Source organism: Mustela putorius, unplaced genomic scaffold, assembly GCF_011764305.1.
Source record: "Mustela putorius furo isolate JIRA1106 unplaced genomic scaffold, ASM1176430v1.1 tig00000135_pilon_pilon_pilon, whole genome shotgun sequence".
In the NCBI taxonomy this organism is placed as follows: domain Eukaryota; kingdom Metazoa; phylum Chordata; class Mammalia; order Carnivora; family Mustelidae; genus Mustela; species Mustela putorius.
In genome coordinates this window covers 3,090,565-3,108,775 of record NW_025421292.1, presented here as the reverse complement: position 1 = coordinate 3,108,775, position 18,211 = coordinate 3,090,565, and the positions used below count along the sequence as shown (strand labels likewise).

The 18,211-nt window shown below is 41.5% G+C and overlaps 1 protein-coding gene across 2 annotated transcripts in view; it reads right to left on the bottom strand.

Annotated features, from left to right (window-relative positions):
* UHRF1BP1 (UHRF1 binding protein 1) overlaps positions 1–3,970 on the bottom strand; it is a 66,500-nt gene extending 62,530 nt beyond the window's left edge. For both annotated transcript variants that reach the window (XM_045074730.1, XM_045074731.1), the window contains exon 1: positions 3,632–3,970. In XM_045074730.1, coding sequence (XP_044930665.1) covers positions 3,632–3,675 — 44 coding nt within the window. In that variant the 5' untranslated portion in view covers positions 3,676–3,970. The remainder of the gene's footprint in view (positions 1–3,631) is intronic.
* Positions 3,971–18,211: the final 14,241 nt, after the last annotated feature.

Below are 18,211 nucleotides of genomic sequence, written 5' to 3'. Positions count from 1 at the left end.
CCCTCTGCCTGCCGCTCCCCCTGCTTGTGCTCTGTCAAATGAATGCATAAAATATTTTTAAAAAATAATTAAGATAAAAGCCAGTCAGGTGGGTTACTGCATCCATACCAGGGTAGTATCCCTAACTTCAATGATCATATAGTTACTCTTTACATAACTACCTACTTACATAGCTACCTACTTACATGCTAGTCATTATAATACTTTATCCCCAATCCTCAAAAAATTCTGCTATTACATGGTATTCTTCCTTATTCTCACCTTTTACAGATAACAGAACCAGCTCAAAAAGGCTGACCTGTTCATTAAGTGACAGAGCTGGAAGGTGAATCAGGCTTCTCTGGCTCCAGAGTCCATGCTCTTTTCCCTGAGCCATAGTCCCTTGACTTACATTGCAATCAATCATATTTCTTCTTATGAAAGGTCATTAACTAAGGTGAGCTAAAACAAGAATAATCTAATGTAGTAAAAAAATCAATTCTGGGGCGCCTGGGTGGCTCAGTGAGTTAAAGCCTCTGCCTTCGGCTCAGGTCATGATCCCAGGGTCCTGGGATCGAGCCCCGCATGGGGCTCTCTGCTCAGCAGGGAGCCTGCTTCCTCCTCTCTCTGCCTGCATCCCTGCCTACTTGTAATATCTGTCAAATAAAATAAATAAAATCTTTAAAAAAATCAATTCTGGATTTCTTTTTAAATGATTACTTTTGTTTCTAAGTAAAGGTCTTCTCCTGGGCCTATTTAAGTTATGTGTACTACATGTGCATTGAAGTTATGTGTACTACACAGCAGTCATCCAAACCATATAAAGCCCTTAAAAAATGTTTACATTTCTTCCCTGCTGAACCCCCAGTGCCCAGATCAGGGCCTGGCCTGGAGCAGGGACTTAACAGAAATATCCTGAAGACCACCTCCCTCAAATCTTATTTACCAAAATACTAATAAAGAAGATGCATTCCAACAAAACACTATTAATATCCAGAACTTCACATCCAAAATTAAACATAAGAGTCACTGGGCTATCCTTCCTGCTGTTAAGACACTCTCCTCCAGGTCAAGTGGCACTGTCATCATAAACAAATCATTATTAAACACCTACAAATGTTTGTTTAACATAGTAACTCAGTATACCTTCTCTTCTCCTTCCCAGTGAGATTTGGCAACCCACAGAAACTGTAATTCCCCTCCAGGCAGGCCAGCTTTTGTAAGTGTCACAGAGACAATACAGAGATACAAATGTCATACTTGATTAGGCCACTTTTCCAGGATAAACAAACAGAAAGGTGCAAGGAGTGTGACCTGTCCCTCAACCAGATCCAAGTCCTACCATCTTTTCCTGGAACCCTGATAATGCAGCCCCAAATAACCTTTTCTTCCTCTTCCTCCTCAGTTAACCACATAACACTGAGGAAACCAGAAATTTCTCCCAATGTCTGTCATGCCTATTCCTACTTCATCTGAAAGAGATACTCTGTTCACTAAGGATCCACTGAATATGTCAGCATACATTATTAAAATTTTTCTTAAAAACTCTAAACTCATTGAGAGTGCACAGAACATATGTGCATTAAAGGAAAAAACACCAGAATTAGAAAGCTGGGTTCTAGGGGCTCCTGGCAGGTTCAGTCAGTGGAACAAGTGACTCTTGATCTCAGGGCTGTGAGTTTAATCCCTGGGCTGGTTATAGAGATTACTTAAAAATAATAAAATCTTAAAAAAAGAAAGAAAGCTGGGTTCTATTCCACCACATTACCTTTCACTGCAACTTGGGAAAGTTGTTTGTCCTCTATAGGCTTTAGTTTCCTCAGACATAAAATTAAAGACTGGAACTAGTCAGGGGTTATTCACCTAATTCCAGGATGACTTGCAGGATTCAGCATGTGCTTTTGGGCTTTATAACTCTCCCCCAGAATTCACATTTTTAAAAAACCTGTTTGCATATGCAGATTTTTCTGAAGAAGTCTATGGCTTATATCAAATTGTCACACAAGTCATGTCCCAAAAGATAACTATAGCTCATGGGTTGTTTCCCCACCCCCAAGATATTTATTTATTTGACAGAGAGAAACAAGGAGAGAGGGAACACACGCAGGGGTAGTGGGAGAGGGAGCTGCAGGTTTCCCACGGAGCAGGGAGCCAGATGCAGGGCTTGATGCTGGGCTTGATCCCAGGACTCTGGGATCATGTCCTGAGCCAAAGGCAGACACTTAACTTGCTGAGCCACCCAGACGCCCCTATAGCTCATGTTTTACTACATGCTAGGCACTGTGCTGTCTTTACATATATTTAACCCTCAAAATAACCGTCTGAGGGGTGCCTGGGTGGCTCAGCCAGTTAAGTGTCTGCCTTTGGCTCAGGTCATGATCTCAGGGTCCTGGGATAGACCCCTGGGTGGGGCTCCCTGCTCAGGGTGGTAGTCTGCTTCTCCCTCTCCCACTGGCCCTCCCCGCCACTCATGCTCTCTCAAATAAATAAATAAAATCTTAAAAAAACAAACAACAGCAACAAAAACCCTTTGAGTTAGAGTACTATTATTATCCTCATTTTACAGTTGAAGAAAGTAAACCAGAAAGAGTTGGGCTCTTTTAAACACAATCCTGTATCAGGTTAGATCATCTCTAAATCCTAAAATCCTCTGCTTCTGTTTATTGAAATTAAGTTTTCCTTTAAATTTTCTATACCATTTCACAATCATTAGTCCTACTTTTAAATCTTTATACAGAACAACCAAACTCGTGCAACACCCAGAAGAATGCTATCTGAAAAAGAATTTATTAGGAAGTTAATCCTAGTAAAGGGTCCAAAGGCACCTTCCAGTTCTAATTTTAGTATATGTGCTGCCGAAGCGAGCACCACCTTCCAGTTCTAACCTCCAATCTGCTTTTACTATTATAACATGGTTACTAACCAACAAATGTATCTCAATCTAAATATTAACTAAAGTCTAAAATCAAAGTAAGAGTAAACAAGCCAGAGTCTCAGTCAGAAAAGGCGATTCAGTGGCAGCAGAAGGGTCTCACATACCACTCATCCAGGCAACGGAAGACCAGTAAGATACAGCAGTGCAAGGGCCCTGTGTCCCCGGTTGACTGACTCCGCCCCCTACTCCTACCTCGTTGGAAAACCACTAGCGTGTACAAGGCTAGAACCACTCTCCCCTTGACATACAAAGGCTGGCTGAAAGTATTAAGACATTCCCAACACCTGTCTGGAATAAGGAGTGAAAACTAAGTGGGGGGAGACAGAGGAAGCGTGCAAGCGACGAAGAGGTGATCTGCTTGGCGGTGTGGGACTTGAGTAGGAACTGAGCCGTGGGGCAGTGGGCCAGGAGATCCTTGAGGGTCGGGAGGCTTAAGGAGGCTGCGAGGGTCGAGAGGAAAGCCCGGGGCACTCCAGCAAGGGCAGAAGCACCCTGCACCGGAGGGCACAGGAAGAGGGAAGAACAGAGTGGTGACAACGGTCGGGGCCGGCGGCACGGGCCGGAGACTGTCCTGCTCGAGTTGAGGCGAGGGCCGCCAAGGAGTCCCAACTCGGGCGAAGGATGGGGAGAGCGGCCCAAAGGAGGGCGTACGGAGGAGGGACGAAGAGGGTTAGGAAGGGCCCCGGGACGGCTGGGGGACGGCGCTGGCGCTCTCACCGGGACAGGTGCTTCAGGATCTGCTTCTTAATGATCCCAGCCATGCCGGAGCCGCGGCCCGCGTGGAAGGCAGGCGAGCAGCTCTGGCCTCTTCAGTCGTGAAGAGGCGGCCCCTCACCTCGCCGCGGCTCGGGGACCGGATGCCGCCGCCGCCGCCGCCGCCGCCACCACCACCGCCGCCGCCGCCATGGCGCTCTCGTGCCCCTGCCCCGGCGCCGGGAGCTCCGCCACGATCCCACCCACCCGCGCGGCGCCGCGGCAGCTGGCCCGGAGCGACGCGGAGATCGCGCGCCGCCAGCCGCCTGCCGCCCGCCGCCCGAGGCGCGCGCAGGGAGAAGGCCGCGCGTGACGAGGGGCGGGGCGGGGCAGACGCGCGCACGCGCGGAGGGTCGGCTCCGGGCTCTGTCCCACTGTTCTGCGGTCTGCCTCTCTACACGGGGAAATCAAAAAGGCTTTCCCTCCGAAATGTATGAGGTTCCCGCAGTCGTTTTGAACTATAGGAGAAAGGCAGCAATATTTGTAAATTTTTGCAGGAATTCGGTAGATAACTGCGCAATGCGTCTTCCATTTCTCATTCATTTCCCTCATACATTCACTCATTGTTGAGCACCCCTAACTCTACTCCAGAAATCAGGCTGAGGAGTGACAAGAGGTCTCAAGAACCTCACGGGCTCTTAGAACGACCTCGGTCTGCTGCTTTTTGCTAAAAAACTGAGAAGGGAGCACCTCGTCATCATCTCTGTGCCATTCTTACCCAGCTAACCAGTAGGCAAATGTTTACTCAACACATAAGGAACCGAAGCCCAGGAAAATAGTTGGAAAACCTTGCCCAAGGTTACGACTACTTAATGAAACTCAGGAGGAGAACCTTAGGGTTCTTTCTCTCAACCCAGTGCTATTTCCACCCTATGTCGTTCACACACTTAAAAGTGTAACCCATATGCTGGGGACACCTGTAGAACCTGTGGCAAAGGTGAAAACGGTGGCAATTTTCTGAACTTGAACCTTACAACAAAAACCTGAGTAAAATATTGAGACAGGCTTACAGAAAATCTGGGTGCTTTCCGATATATGCACATAATACAATTGTTATCTGATTCCAGAGATGGTTCAAGCATTACCAGCTGTATAAATGCTAAATGTTTAAAATAATCAACAAACTTCATCTATGTGTATCTTATAGTAAGTTCAGTTTTCACTAGAAGTTCCCCCACAATTACCTTTTTTTCCCCATTTTGTTTGAAAGAGAGAGAGCGAACACAAGTGGGAGGGGGTGAGGGAGAGGGAGAATCTCAAGCGGACCCCACACTGAGCATCAGCCTCACCACCCTGAGATTATGACCTGAGCCAAAACCAAAAGTTGGAGCTTAAGCTTAACTGACTTCACCACCCAGGTGCCCCCTGCCCCGCCACTCCACCCGGATCACAAATTACCTTTTTAAAAGAGAAGTAAATAATCCTCAACATGGGTGCTCTACTACCCATATCCCTTTAGCAAGACTACACAGTCCATCATTATTTGCCCCTCTGCCCACCTCTCTATCAAAAACATACTAGAAACCAATAGATCCTATGAAAGAAGTTTCTTGCCAGGATTATTGGCCATTATCACTCCCTCCCAATTCACCGGCCAGCTCTAGAGATTTGGGACAATTTCTTGCTTTTTTGTGCTTCTTTTCCTAGCAACTGATTGGATATCTGACATCAGCTCTGTAAAATAAAACCTGCCCAAGTTCAGATTCAGAATCCTTGTTGAAAAATTAATTCATCATGCCTCGTGAATGAGTTATTTTTGTTGAAAGCAAAAAGTCATGTTCTAAAAAAATATGGCTTCTCTAGGGACTGTGGAATACAAGAATTCATACTCTAACCAATAGTATTGATGTGTTTTTCTTTCCCTGCAATGCTAAGAATGCAAAACATATAAAAATAAAAGGAATTTGGGCCCAATCCATACTTTTTTAAAATTTAAAACATTATATTTTGAGATAATTGTGTCTTAAATTTCAGTTGTAAGAAATAATACAAAGATACCCTTGTATCCTTAACTTAGTTCCCCCCAAAGGCACTATGTTGCAAAACTTTAGTATGATATCCCAACCAGAATATTGACATTAATACACATTATACAGAACATTTCTTCCTTTCTGACATGAAAACCTTTTATTTCCTTTTCTTGACTTATTGAGCAGGCTACAGTTCCTGGCACTTTGTGTAACAGTACTGGTGACAAACAGAACTGGTTCTGAATTCAGGTTCAACTGCTCACCACTTGAAAATCAATACTCTGGAGACAAGTGATGGTGGGGAAGGAAAGGTTGCTTTATTCAGGAAGGCAGCAACCTGGAAAGATGGTGTACTAATAGATCAAAGAACATCTCCCCCACCCAGGAGAGCTGGAAGGCTTTTCGCTTGTTTTTTTAAGATTTTACTTATTCAGGGCACCTGGGTGACTCAGGGGGCTAAAGCCTCTTCCTTTGGCTCAGGTCATGATCTCAGGGTCCTGGGATGGAGCCCTGCATCAGGCTCCCTGCTCAGTGGGGAGTCCTGCTTCCCTGCCCCCCACTCTGCCTGCCTCTCTGCCTACTTGTGATCTCTGTTAAATAAATAAATAAAATTTAAAAAAAAAAAAAAGAAGATTTTACTTATTCATTTGAGAGGGAGGCAAAACACAAGCAGGGGCAGAGGGAGAAGGAGAAGCAGACACCCTGCTGAGCTAGGAGTCCTACACAGGGCTCAATCCCAGGACCTGGAGATCATGACCTGAGCAGAAGGCAGATGCTTAACAATCTGAGCCACCCAGGAGCCCCAACCTGGAAGGTTTTAAAGAGGAAGTCATGGGTAAAGGGAGAGGGGGTATGTGCAGGAGAAGACAGTGCCTAGGCAGTTAGGTTAGTCCTTTGTTGACATGACCCTGAACAGATTTGGTAACTGCTTTCAAATTTAGTCAGACTTTATCTTCTGGGGAAATTTGGGTCCTTCACTCCTCAAGGCCAGCGGTCTGCAAATCTCAGGAGAGTATGTTCATTCTACTACAGGTCAAGGGTCTTTGGTCAGCAAGCAAGGAGTGCATAAGCTAGAAGCAAGTTAACCCTTAAGACCAGTTGGAGTGCTGTTACAATGACAGTAGTTATACTCTCTGTTCCCAATTTTATAGGAAAAGCATTCATTCTTCACCATTAAGTATAAAGTTAATTGCGGATTTTTCTTATGGATGCTCTTTATCAAGTTGAGGAAGTGCTCTATTCCTATTTTTGAGAGTTTTTTTTTTTAAAGATTTTATTTATTTATTTGACAGAGAGAAATCACAAGTAGGCAGAGAGGCAGTCCCTGCTCTGCGGGACTCGATCCCAGGACCCTGAGATCATGACCTGAGCCGAAGGCAGCGGCTTAACCACTGAGCCACCCAGGCGCCCTATTTTTTGAGAGTTTTTAATCAAGCATTTATGTTTATTTTTTTCCAAGTGCTTTTTCTGCATTGAATGTCATGTTCACATGATTTTTCTTCAGTTTGTCAACATGGTAGATTACCCTGATGAATTTTCAAATACTGAAGCATCCTGCATCCTTAAAACCTCATCTGGGTATGGTATATAATTACTTTCATATATTGCTGAATTCTATTTGTTAATATTTGCTTAAGAATATGTGTATTATTTCCTTAATGACTAATGATGTTGAGCATCTTTTCATGGCTTATAGGCCATTGTATATCTTTGGAAAAATGTCTATTCAGGTCCCTTTTAAAATTGGGTTGTCTTTTTATCATTGAGTTGCAATTTTATATTCTAGATACAAGTTCCTTCTCAGATATATTTGTAAAAATTTTCTCCAATTCTGTGTTTTCTTTTCATTTTCCTGATTATGTGTCCTTTGCAGCACACACACACAAATCTTGGTTTTGGTTCATTTAAGAAAACCCTACACTGAACATGGGGCTCAAACTCATGGCCCTGATTCCAAGAGTCACATGCTCTTCTGACAGCCAGTGAGACACCCTGAAGCACAAAAATTTTTAATTTTGATAATATCCAGTTTCTTTTTTTGTTGCTGTATTTGTGGTGTTACACCTGAGGAATGGTTTGTGTAATCCAAGGTCAGGAAGATTTACATCTATGTTTTCATCTAGAAGTTTTACAGTTTTAGCTCTAACATTTAGGAATTTTATCCATGTTGAGTTCATTTTTTGTATATGGTATGATGAATGGGACTGACTCACATATCTGTCATGTGGATATCTAGTTGTCTTAGCATTATTTGTTGAAAAGAATAATCTTTTCCCATTGGAATGTCTTGGTGAAAATCAATTGCTGATAAAAGCAACAGTCCAGTAGCTTTGTGAGAAGTGTTTTTGGTTGTTTTTTTTTTTTTAAGATTTTATTTATTTGACAGAAGGAGGGAAAGCAAGCACAAGCAGGGGAAGGGGCAAAGGAAGAGGGAGAAGCAGGTTCCCCACTGAGCAGGGGGCCTGACATGGGGCTCGATCCCAGGACCCTGGGATCATGACCTGAGCCAAAGGCAGATGCTTAACCAACTGAGCCACCCAGGCACCCCAGAAGTTTTGAAATAAGGAATCTATAGTGTTTTTGTATAGCTTTGATAGCTTTTATATGCATAGCTTTTAGTTGTTTCTCTAGTTACTACATTATTATATCAGAGTCTTATCACAATCTACAGTATTGCCAGTCACCAGTTCAAGTAAAGTGCAAAAACTTTACCTCCCTTTAGGTCTCCTTTCCCTCCCATAGGTATAATTTTTAAAAAATATTTTTTAAAAAAGATTTTATTTATTTGACAGAGAAGGAGAACACAAACAGGGGGAGCTGGAGTGGGAGAGAGAGAGAGAAGCAAACTCCCTGCTGAGCAGGGACCTTGCCATGGGGCTCAATCCTGGATCCAAGATCATAACCTGAGCCAAAGGCAGATGTTTAACAGCAATCAATAAAATGAAATAATGCAAGAAATATATGTTTATGTTTCTTGCGATGAGCCACCAGGCACCCTGCCCACAGGTATAATTGCCTTAAATATTTTCTCTACATTTGGAGCTACATTAATCAGTGTTCTAAACTTTTCCTTCAACCATCCAACAACTTAGAAAACTCAAGAAAAGTAAAGTCTATTACAGTTACCCTTACTTTTCCTGTGTTCTTCCTTCCTTCCTGATGTTGTGAGATTCATTTATTTATTGTTTCCTGTTTTGAGACTTTTTAGCCTTTCTTTTAAAGTAGGTCTGTTGGCAACAAAGTCTCTTAGTTTTCCTTCATCAGAGGACATTTTAATTTCCCATTCATTCCTAAAGCACAGTTTACTGGATATTGGTTCCTGGGCTGAGAGCTCTTTTCTTTCAGCACTTGAAAGCTATTTTGCCACTTCCTCTGGTGTCCACAGTTTCTGATGAGAAATCTGTCCTTCTAATTGTTTTCCCTCAAGAATAAGGTGTCATTTTACTCTGGCTATTTTCAACTTCTTTATTTTTAGTTTTCAGAAGTTTGATTCCAACGTATACTAATGTGTGGATTTGAAGGATTGAAGGGTGACAGTCTGGCTCAGTTGGTGGAGCTTGTGACTTTTGATCTTGGGGTTGAGAGTTTGAGCTCCACATTGGATGTAGAGATTACTTAAAAATAAAATCTTGAAAAAAATATTTAATCCTGATTGAGGTTCACTCAACTTCTTAAATATATGTTTATGTTTCTTGCAAATCTGCAATGTTTTCAACAACTATTTGTTCCAGTACCTTCTTGGGTTCTTTCCTTTTGTGCTGTCTCCTGGGACTCTGACAACATGAATATTAGATCTTTTGTCCCACAAGCCCCTCATTTTTTTTTTTTTTAGTCTATTTTCTCTCTGTTTTTCAGATTGGGTATTTTATTGTTCTATCTTAAAGTTCATTATTTCATTTTATTGATTGCTGTTAAGTCCATCCACTGAATTTTTTACTTATTTTCTGGTTCTAAAAAGTTTCCATTTGGTTCTTCTTCATGTCTTGTTTCTTTGCTGAGACTTTCTATCTCTTCATTCATTTCAAGCATGTTCATAGTTGCTCCTTGAAGCATTTTTATGATGGCTGTTCTAAAATCCTTGTCAAATAGTTCCAGCATCTCTGCAGTCTTGGTGTTGCCATCTATCACTTGCCTTTCTAAATTCAGTTTGAGATCTTCCCGATTATTGGTATGACGAATGATTTTATTTTATTTATTTATTTTAAAAAGATTTTATTTATTTATTTGACAGAGAGCAAGATCACAAGTAGGCAGAGAGGCAGGCAGAGAAAAGAGGGGGAAGCAGGCTCCCTGCTGAGCAGAGAGCCCAATGCGAGGCTCGATCCCAGGACTCTGAGATCATGACCTGAGCCGAAGGCAGCGGCTTAACCCACTGAGCCACCCAGGCCCCCCTTGACGAGTGATTTTAGATTGAAACCTGGATGTTTTCATATTATGTTCTAAGACTTCGGATCTTATTTATACCTTCTGTTTTACTGACTTTTTCTCACACTGGTCTGGCAAAAGGAGGAGTGGCCCTCTTGTTACTAATGTGAGGTGAAGAGAGAGGTCCAGGTTGACCATCAGCCTCCTTGGACACGCAAGGGAAGGGTTCCTCATTACTGCTAGGCTAAGACAGGAGTTCTGGCTCTCCAGTAGAGCTCAACTAATACTTCCCTAGCAGAGTGTAGCAGACTGCCTATTAACGCTCCTCACAAGGCCTCCACTGACATGGGGTATATGCAGGCTCATTACCACTGGACATTGTACAAAGTCCATAAAGTTCTGATTAGGCCTCTTCGGATACTACCTCTGTGATGGGGATGACCATCTTAGCTCCCTATTTGGCTTTCCCTGTTACCACCCCAGCAAGAGTTTGGGGCATTTTAATACAGCATCACAAGGGTGGGAGAATAAGCTCCCCCCTTGACCTTTGTGGCATAAGTGGGAGTAGGGCCTGGGTTTTTTTTTGTGTGATGTTTGGCTGGAGTAGAGTAGTTATTGTTTTAAGTTTTGTCTTGCTAACCTGTCTCTATTCTGGTCCTTTGGCTACAGAAAGCAGGCTTTTCTTGGGGTGTTTTTTGTTGTTTTTTTTGTCTATGGCCCATCATTGTTTCTTAGTTGCCAGCTTCTTCAGCTCCCAGTTTGGAATATAGGAAGCAAAAAGAAAAGCCAGAGCCCATTGGATTGTTCCTTGGTTCCCAAATTCTCTAGAAGATCTGCCTTCTTTTCACCTTTCAGTCTTCTTAGGCTTAAGTGCGTGCGTGCGCACACACTCATATTCATTTCAGGGTTTTAGCTGTACTTAGCAGTAGGAATAGGGAAAAGTACATCTATTCTATCTTTCTGGAAGCCTAAGTCTATTTTTTTAAATGTTTTTAATGTTTTATTTCGAATTACAGATTCACAGGAAGTTGTTAAGATAATACAGAGAAGTCCTGTGTACCTTTCACCAACTTTCCTGCTAGAGTTACATGTTACATAACTAGAGTACAACATAAAACCCCGGAAATGATATGGACACATCTCAGAGATATTGCACGTTGAGTTTGGTTCCAGACTACCACAATAAAGCAAGTATCATAACAGGACAAGTCAAATAAGTTTCTTGGGTTTCTCAGTACATGCAAGTTAAGTTTATGCCATCCTGTAGTCTATTAAGTGTGTGATAACATTATATCTAAAGAAACAATGTACATACCTTAATTTAAAAATACCTTACTGGGTGTCTGGCTGGCTCAGCTGATCAAGCATGTGACTCTCAATCTCAGGGTTGTGAGCCTACTTTAAAATCAAAAACACAATACCTTACTGCTAAAAAATGCTACCCATCATCTGGGCTTTCAGAGTTATAATCTTTTTTATGGTGGAAATTTTTGTCTCAATGTTGATGGTCGCTGACTGATCAGGGTGGTGGTTTTGAGGGCTGGGGTGACTTGGCAATTTCTCAAAATAAGACAATGAAATTTATCACATGGATTAAATCTTACTTTCTCAAAGGATTCCTCTGTGGCAGACAACACTGTTTGATAGTGTTTTACTCAGAGTAGAACTTTCAAAATTGGAGTCAGTCTTCTCAAACTCTGCTGCTACTTTAACAACAAAATTTAAGTAATATTCTAACCTTTTGTTGTCATTCCAACAATCTCCACAGCATCTTGACCAGTAGATTCCATCTCAAGAAAATACTTTGCTCATCAAAAAGAAGCAACTCATCTGTTAAAATTTTATGAGATTTGCAGCAATTCAAGTATTACAATAATGACCAAGTTTTAAATACTGAGAGAATTAACAAAATGTGACACAGAGACACAAAGTGAGCAAATGCTGTTGGAAAAATGGCAGCAGCAGACTTGCTCAACACAGAGTTGTTACCCGCTTTCGATTTGTAAAAAAAACACAGTATCTGCAAAGCACAATGGAGTGAAGGATAGTAAAACAAGGTATGCTTATATTGGTGTGTGTGTATAATTCTGTCCTTTTGTTACACATGTAGTCTTGTAGAAGCACTAATACAATCAAGACACAAAGATTTCCCTCATGCTACTCCTTAATATTAATTTCCTGCTCCTCTCACTCCAACACCCTAACCCCTGGCAACTACTAACCTGTTCTTCATCATGATAATTGATTTAACTGACTGCTAAATAGCAAAGACAGGTTATTACCAACTATAAGGATTTTTTTTTTTTTAAGATTTTATTTATTTATTTGACAGAGAGAAATCACAAGTAGATGGAGAGGCAGACAGAGAGAGACAGAGGGAAGCAGGCTCCCCGCTGAGCAGAGAGCCCGATGCAGGACTCGATCCCAGCACCCCGAGATCATGACCTGAGCCAAAGGCAGCGGCTTAAACCACTGAGCCACCCAGGCGCCCCAGGATTTTTTTTTTTTTAAGATTTTATTTATTCACTTGACAGATCACCAGTAGGCAGAGAGGCAGGCAGAGCGAGAGGGAGGAAGCAGGCTTCCTGCTGAGGAGAGAGCCCTGATGTGGGGCTTGATCCCAGGACCCTGAGATCATGACCTGAGCCGAAGGCAGAGGCTTTAACCCACTGAGTCACCGAGGCGCCCCAACTATAAGGATTTTTGAGAGTAGTTTTCTAGTTTGTGGTAGCTGTGATGTTTTAAAACTTTATTGAGGTATTACTGACATATAACAAGTACACAATTTTTAAAGTTTTGACATGTATACACACCTGTGAAATTGCCACCACAACCAAGACAATCAACATATCCAACACTCTCAAAAGTTTTAGTTATTTTTAGCTACACTGGCCTCCCTGCTGTTCCTCTAATACATTAGGTAAACTTCCACTTCAGAGTCTTTGTACTTGGTATACCCTCTACCTGGACAGCTTGTGCCCTAGACATCCGCATGGCATTCCCCCCAGAGTCATCCCTGATCTGGCACTCCCTATGTCCCTTATTTCGTGGCCATGTACCATACAACAGTGGTATTTTTAACTGACTTGTAGCAGCACAAATTAATCAATTACCACTCTTTTCCTTGAGCATCTCTTTTTATCAGTCAGATTAGATTCAGCTGCATGTAACAGAAAACTCAAAAATGATTACATGACTTCAGTAAAAAATGTGCATATCCCCTTTCATGTAAAAGAAGTCTTAAGGTGGGCCGTTCATGGAAGCTCCAAGATGCTGCCTGCATTTCAAACAAACATTATATCCACTTCTGGTCAACAGGAAATAAAACGGGCAGGGAAACAAGGCATGTTCTCTCCTACCACATGGCCTCCCTAACCAGAAGCTCTGGCAAAGGTGCTATTCATTGCAGATACATGAAGGCAGATAAAAAATTAGGAGTTCTATTATTATAGATAGTAACCAATATTGGGGTGGGAGCTATTAGTAATTCTGTCTGCCACTCTCTGCTCTATTGTATTACTCTTCTTTTTGTCCCTCTTTACATGCTACATTCCACAAGCAGAGGCCTAAGAGATAAAAGGGATAAAGAAAAACATAGTATTTGAGAATAGAGGTAAAATTCTTTGTTCTTTTTACTTCTTTAAACAACCATCTCCCCCAAAGTTATTAGGATGTGATGTACATACGAAAGTGGGAAAGGATTAAGAGTGTCACTGTGAAAGCTGATTAATCCTTACAAAGGGCTTTAAAGTCTTGGATTCCTTTTGTTGTTTTTTTGGTTTTAACATTTTATTTGTTTGAGAGAGAGAGCATGAGCAGGGTGGAGGGGCAGGGGAAGAGAGGAAGCAGACTCTCCACTGCAGGGAGCTTGATGCAGGGCTCCATCCCAGGACCCGGGATCATGACCTGAGCTGGATGCTTAACCAACTGAGACACACAGGGATCTTGGATTTCCTATGCTGTATTCAGTCTTATTAGATAAGCATTAAGTCAATGGGATTTTCTTAATTGGCAGGGGAGGAAAGATACACAAAAACAACTATGGGGAACTTTGACAACACTCTGATGGATGATCAAAATTATCATCACCAATGAAGGAGACGGACCCTGTGTGCCTGCCTTATAAATGTGATATTCTAGGGATACAACTGAGGACAAGTACCAGAATGTAATCATGAGGAAACATCAAGCAAGCCCAAAACAAGGATGAGGATGAGGAACAATATATTGAACAAAAGGTGGTAAGACTGTCAGTATTATTTTTTTTTTTTTAAAGATTTTATTTATTTATTTGAGGGAGAATTAGTGAGAGAGAGCATGAGAGAGGAGAAGGTCAGGGGGCGAAGCAGACTTCCCAAGGAGCTGGGAGCCCGATGCGGGACTTGATCCTGGAAGTCCAGGATCATGACCTGAGTTGAAGGCAGTTGCTCAACCAACTGAGCCACCCAAGTGCCCAAGACTGTCAGTATTATAAAAGACAAATGCTAAGAATTGTTCTGGAGTAAAGGAGACTAAGGAGCTCTGACTAAAAACTAAAGTCCATAATTCTAGATAGAATCCTGTACAGGAAAGGGGAAAAAAAATACAAGGACAATGTTGGATCAATGGATATAAATGAAATATGGTTGGCAGGTTAAATTATTAAGTCAAGGTTATATCTTCTAAACTTGATAACTAAACCATGGTTGTATAAGAATATGTGTTTATTCTTAGGAAATACCTACTTAAGTATTATGATAAAAGGCATGATATAAGCAACTTACTCTCAAATGGTTCAGGAAAAATACAGACATACATATATATAGTGAGAGGGAGGGAGTGGCAGAAAACATGGATGTAAATACTCTAGTGAACTGAGTGAAATGCCAGTAACTAACAACAGCTGATTGTGGTCAAAGGTACATAAATGTTCTTTGTACAGCATTTGCCAACTTTTTATTAGGTCAGAAATCCACACCAACCACCACCAAAGCCTGAAGAGTAAGGATAAGATAATAACATTATCTTACTCCAGCACCTGCCTGATGAACTATTTCAGATGCTGTATTGATTCTATGCCAGAAAATCTAACCCTTAAGCTTTCAATTGGGAGGGAAAGAAATGACCCCAATTAGCTGACATTTATTCAGGACACTTCTATCAGAAAAATCTAAGGCAGGCCAGGCTTCTTTCTTTTGTTCACTAAATATATCTAGGAGCCTAAAAGATACCATCTGACTGAAGCTATTTAATTGGGACAAACACTTAATCACCACTGGACTTTTTCCATACAGGATGACCAAATTAGCCTGTGGTTCTATGCAAGGATCCCATTTCTCGTGCAGCTGGGAATCAAGGGGACTGGCATCTTGACAGACCAGTAAAGCCGAGGCAGTGGAAATGACGTTAGCTTGGACTTCAGCTGCACTCCCACTGACTCTGGATCTGCCCACAGAAAAGGAAGCAAGTACGTTAGCCCACATCTACACGAACTTCGATTCTTGAGATCTAGGAGCATTCTTGTGTTTGTACTATACAATTTCTCACATGACAGTTGCCATTTTACAATTAAAACCAGATTTTTTTTTTTTTTTTTTGGTCAGAGAGAGAGAGGAGCGAGAGTGAGCACAGGCAGACAGAGTGGCAGGCAGAGGCAGAGGGAGAAGCAGGCTCCCTGCCAAGCAAGGAGTCCAATGTGGGACTCGATCCCAGGACGCTGGGATCATGACCTGAGCTGAAGGCAGCTGCTTAACCAACTGAGCCACCCAGGCATCCCTAAAACCAGATGTTTAAAGACATAGATTAAGAGCAGTAAGTCTGTATTCTTCGCAGCCTCTTAGAAAGGAAGGTCTTATAATAATTAATTGTAAACAATTTGACTTAGTAGTAAGACAGAACCTTATTCGAACTATTTATTCCTACTATGTTCATTGTGAAGTGTGCTCAACTTTTAAATCATTGTCTTCTTGTTCTAAAACTATGTAAAATACTTTCTTCAAAGAAAAATGTTTCTGGGAGCCTGGCTACTCAGTGGAGCATGGGACTCTTAATCTTGGGGTTGTCAATTTGAGCCCCATAGTGGGTGTGGATATTACTTAAAAACAAAATCCTTATTTATTTTTTATTTATTTGAGATCGAGAGAAAGAGAGCGAGAACAAGCCAGGGGAAGGGGCCAAGGCAGAAGGAGAAGCAGGCTCCCTGCTGGGCAGAAAACCCCTATGTGGGGCTCAATCCCAGGACCCCAGGATCATGCCCTGAGGTGAAGGCAGACATTTAACTGACGGAACCATCCAGACACCCCAAAAACAAAATCTTTAAAGAAAAAAAAATAGAAATGTCTCTGGAATGAACGGTCAACCTTAAAAACATACTTTGGAAAAAGCTTCCTTTTAGGAAGACCTGGGTTATTCCTAAGTACCTGAGGCAAAATAGTGGGTCCCTGGGTGGCTCAGTTGGTTAAGCCTCTGCCTTCAGCTCAGGTCATGATCCCGGAGTCCTCAGATCGAAGTCCCACATCAGACTCCCAGCTCAATGGGAAGTCTGCTTCTCCCTCTGACCTCTCCTCTCATGCTCTCTCACTATGTCTCTCTCTCTCTCAAATAAATAAAATCTTTAAAACAAAACAAAACAACAAAAAAAAAAAAAAAAATAGCTATCTGTGAGCTTTCTGTGTATATACAAAAGACACCCTCTGCAGCTTGAGCCTGACGGAGCCATGTGAACCAGAAACTTGCTAGTCACATGTAAACTCAGTTGGCAAGGTTTCCCCCACTTTAAGTCTGTGAAGATTTTAATAACAAGTCTGAGTCCTAAAAGTCAGATATATAAATTATCAATTTCTGGTAAGTCCTCTTTAAAACATGTAACAATGAGAAACTAAAAGGCAATAAGAAGTCCTAGCAAAGACTCAGATAAGGACGTCAACTCAGCTTTTACAGAGGCAGAGCATAAAATCATCTTTCAGGATCTCTATTTCTAGTCTCTTGTTTACCTAGATAAGGTTGTTTATTTGCCTAAATTAGCTTTTCTTCAAGTTTCTAGGGAAAAAAGCTACCCACCTTTTGCCATATAAATTTCTAGCAGCAAATCTATAAAAAAAATTATAGACACACACATACATCCAGTATTACATTTCAGAGTAGAAGAGATCCCAAGAGATTACCAAACCCACTAATAAGCAAAACTTACCAGGGGGCTTCCCCAAAATACCAATTTCCTAAGACTCACCCCAGATATATTCAATCAAAATCTGGAGTCTTTATTTTTAAAAAGATCCCCCATGATTCTAATCATTAGCCAGGTAGGTCTTAACTGCTGGTTTAGGGCACCCTCTGCCATAACATCACTGTAACAATAATGTCAGATAGCAAAGACAGTTTTGTTTTATAAGTAATGATTCAAAATCCAAAAGATACAAAAAGGTGATAAGCCTTTCTCATTTACCCCTGTCCCATTTACTCTTTACAAGCAACCAGTATTACCAGTTGCTTATCTGTCCTTCTAGAGATCCTTTATGCATACACAGGAACATATAGATCTTTCCTCTAAATAATGACAGTGGCAAACAATACCTTTTGAACAAATCAAGGTTCAGTACAATGTGTGTTTTGGAGATTTTCCCCATCAGTACAAAGAGCTTCTTTATTTTTTCACCTGCCTGGCATATGCCATTTTGTGGATGTATCGTACTTGATAAATCAGTCCCCCTTCATTGGACATCTTATGTTATTCCTTGTCTTTTGCTGCAATGCATAGTCTTGTACAGACATCATCTTGTACATGTGCAAATCTATCTGTCTGATGAATTCTGGGACATGGAAATGTTAAATCAAAGGTACTGTAATTCTGACAGATATTGCTGAATTGGCCTCCTCGAAGATTCTAACAATTTTCACTCCCATCTGCAAGGTGAAATAGCCTGGGCTATACACTGAGCAGAATATAAACAGTGCGAGGGGCTTACTTTCTACATGCTTCTCTGAAAATATCCCACTATTATAGCCCAATGATATAACAAATGACATTCTGAAGACAACTTCTGTATCATGGAAATCTGCCTAATCTTACTGTTACTATTAGAAAGCTTTCTGATTATTGAAGCCCAAGAAAAAGAGGAACTAAGACAAAGGAGAAGCTGAAGTTAAGGCAATGCTTGCCATCCTTAGCTGACATACAGAGCCTGGAAAGTCTTTTCCTTACTTCAGCATAAATGATTTAAAATTTTCCACT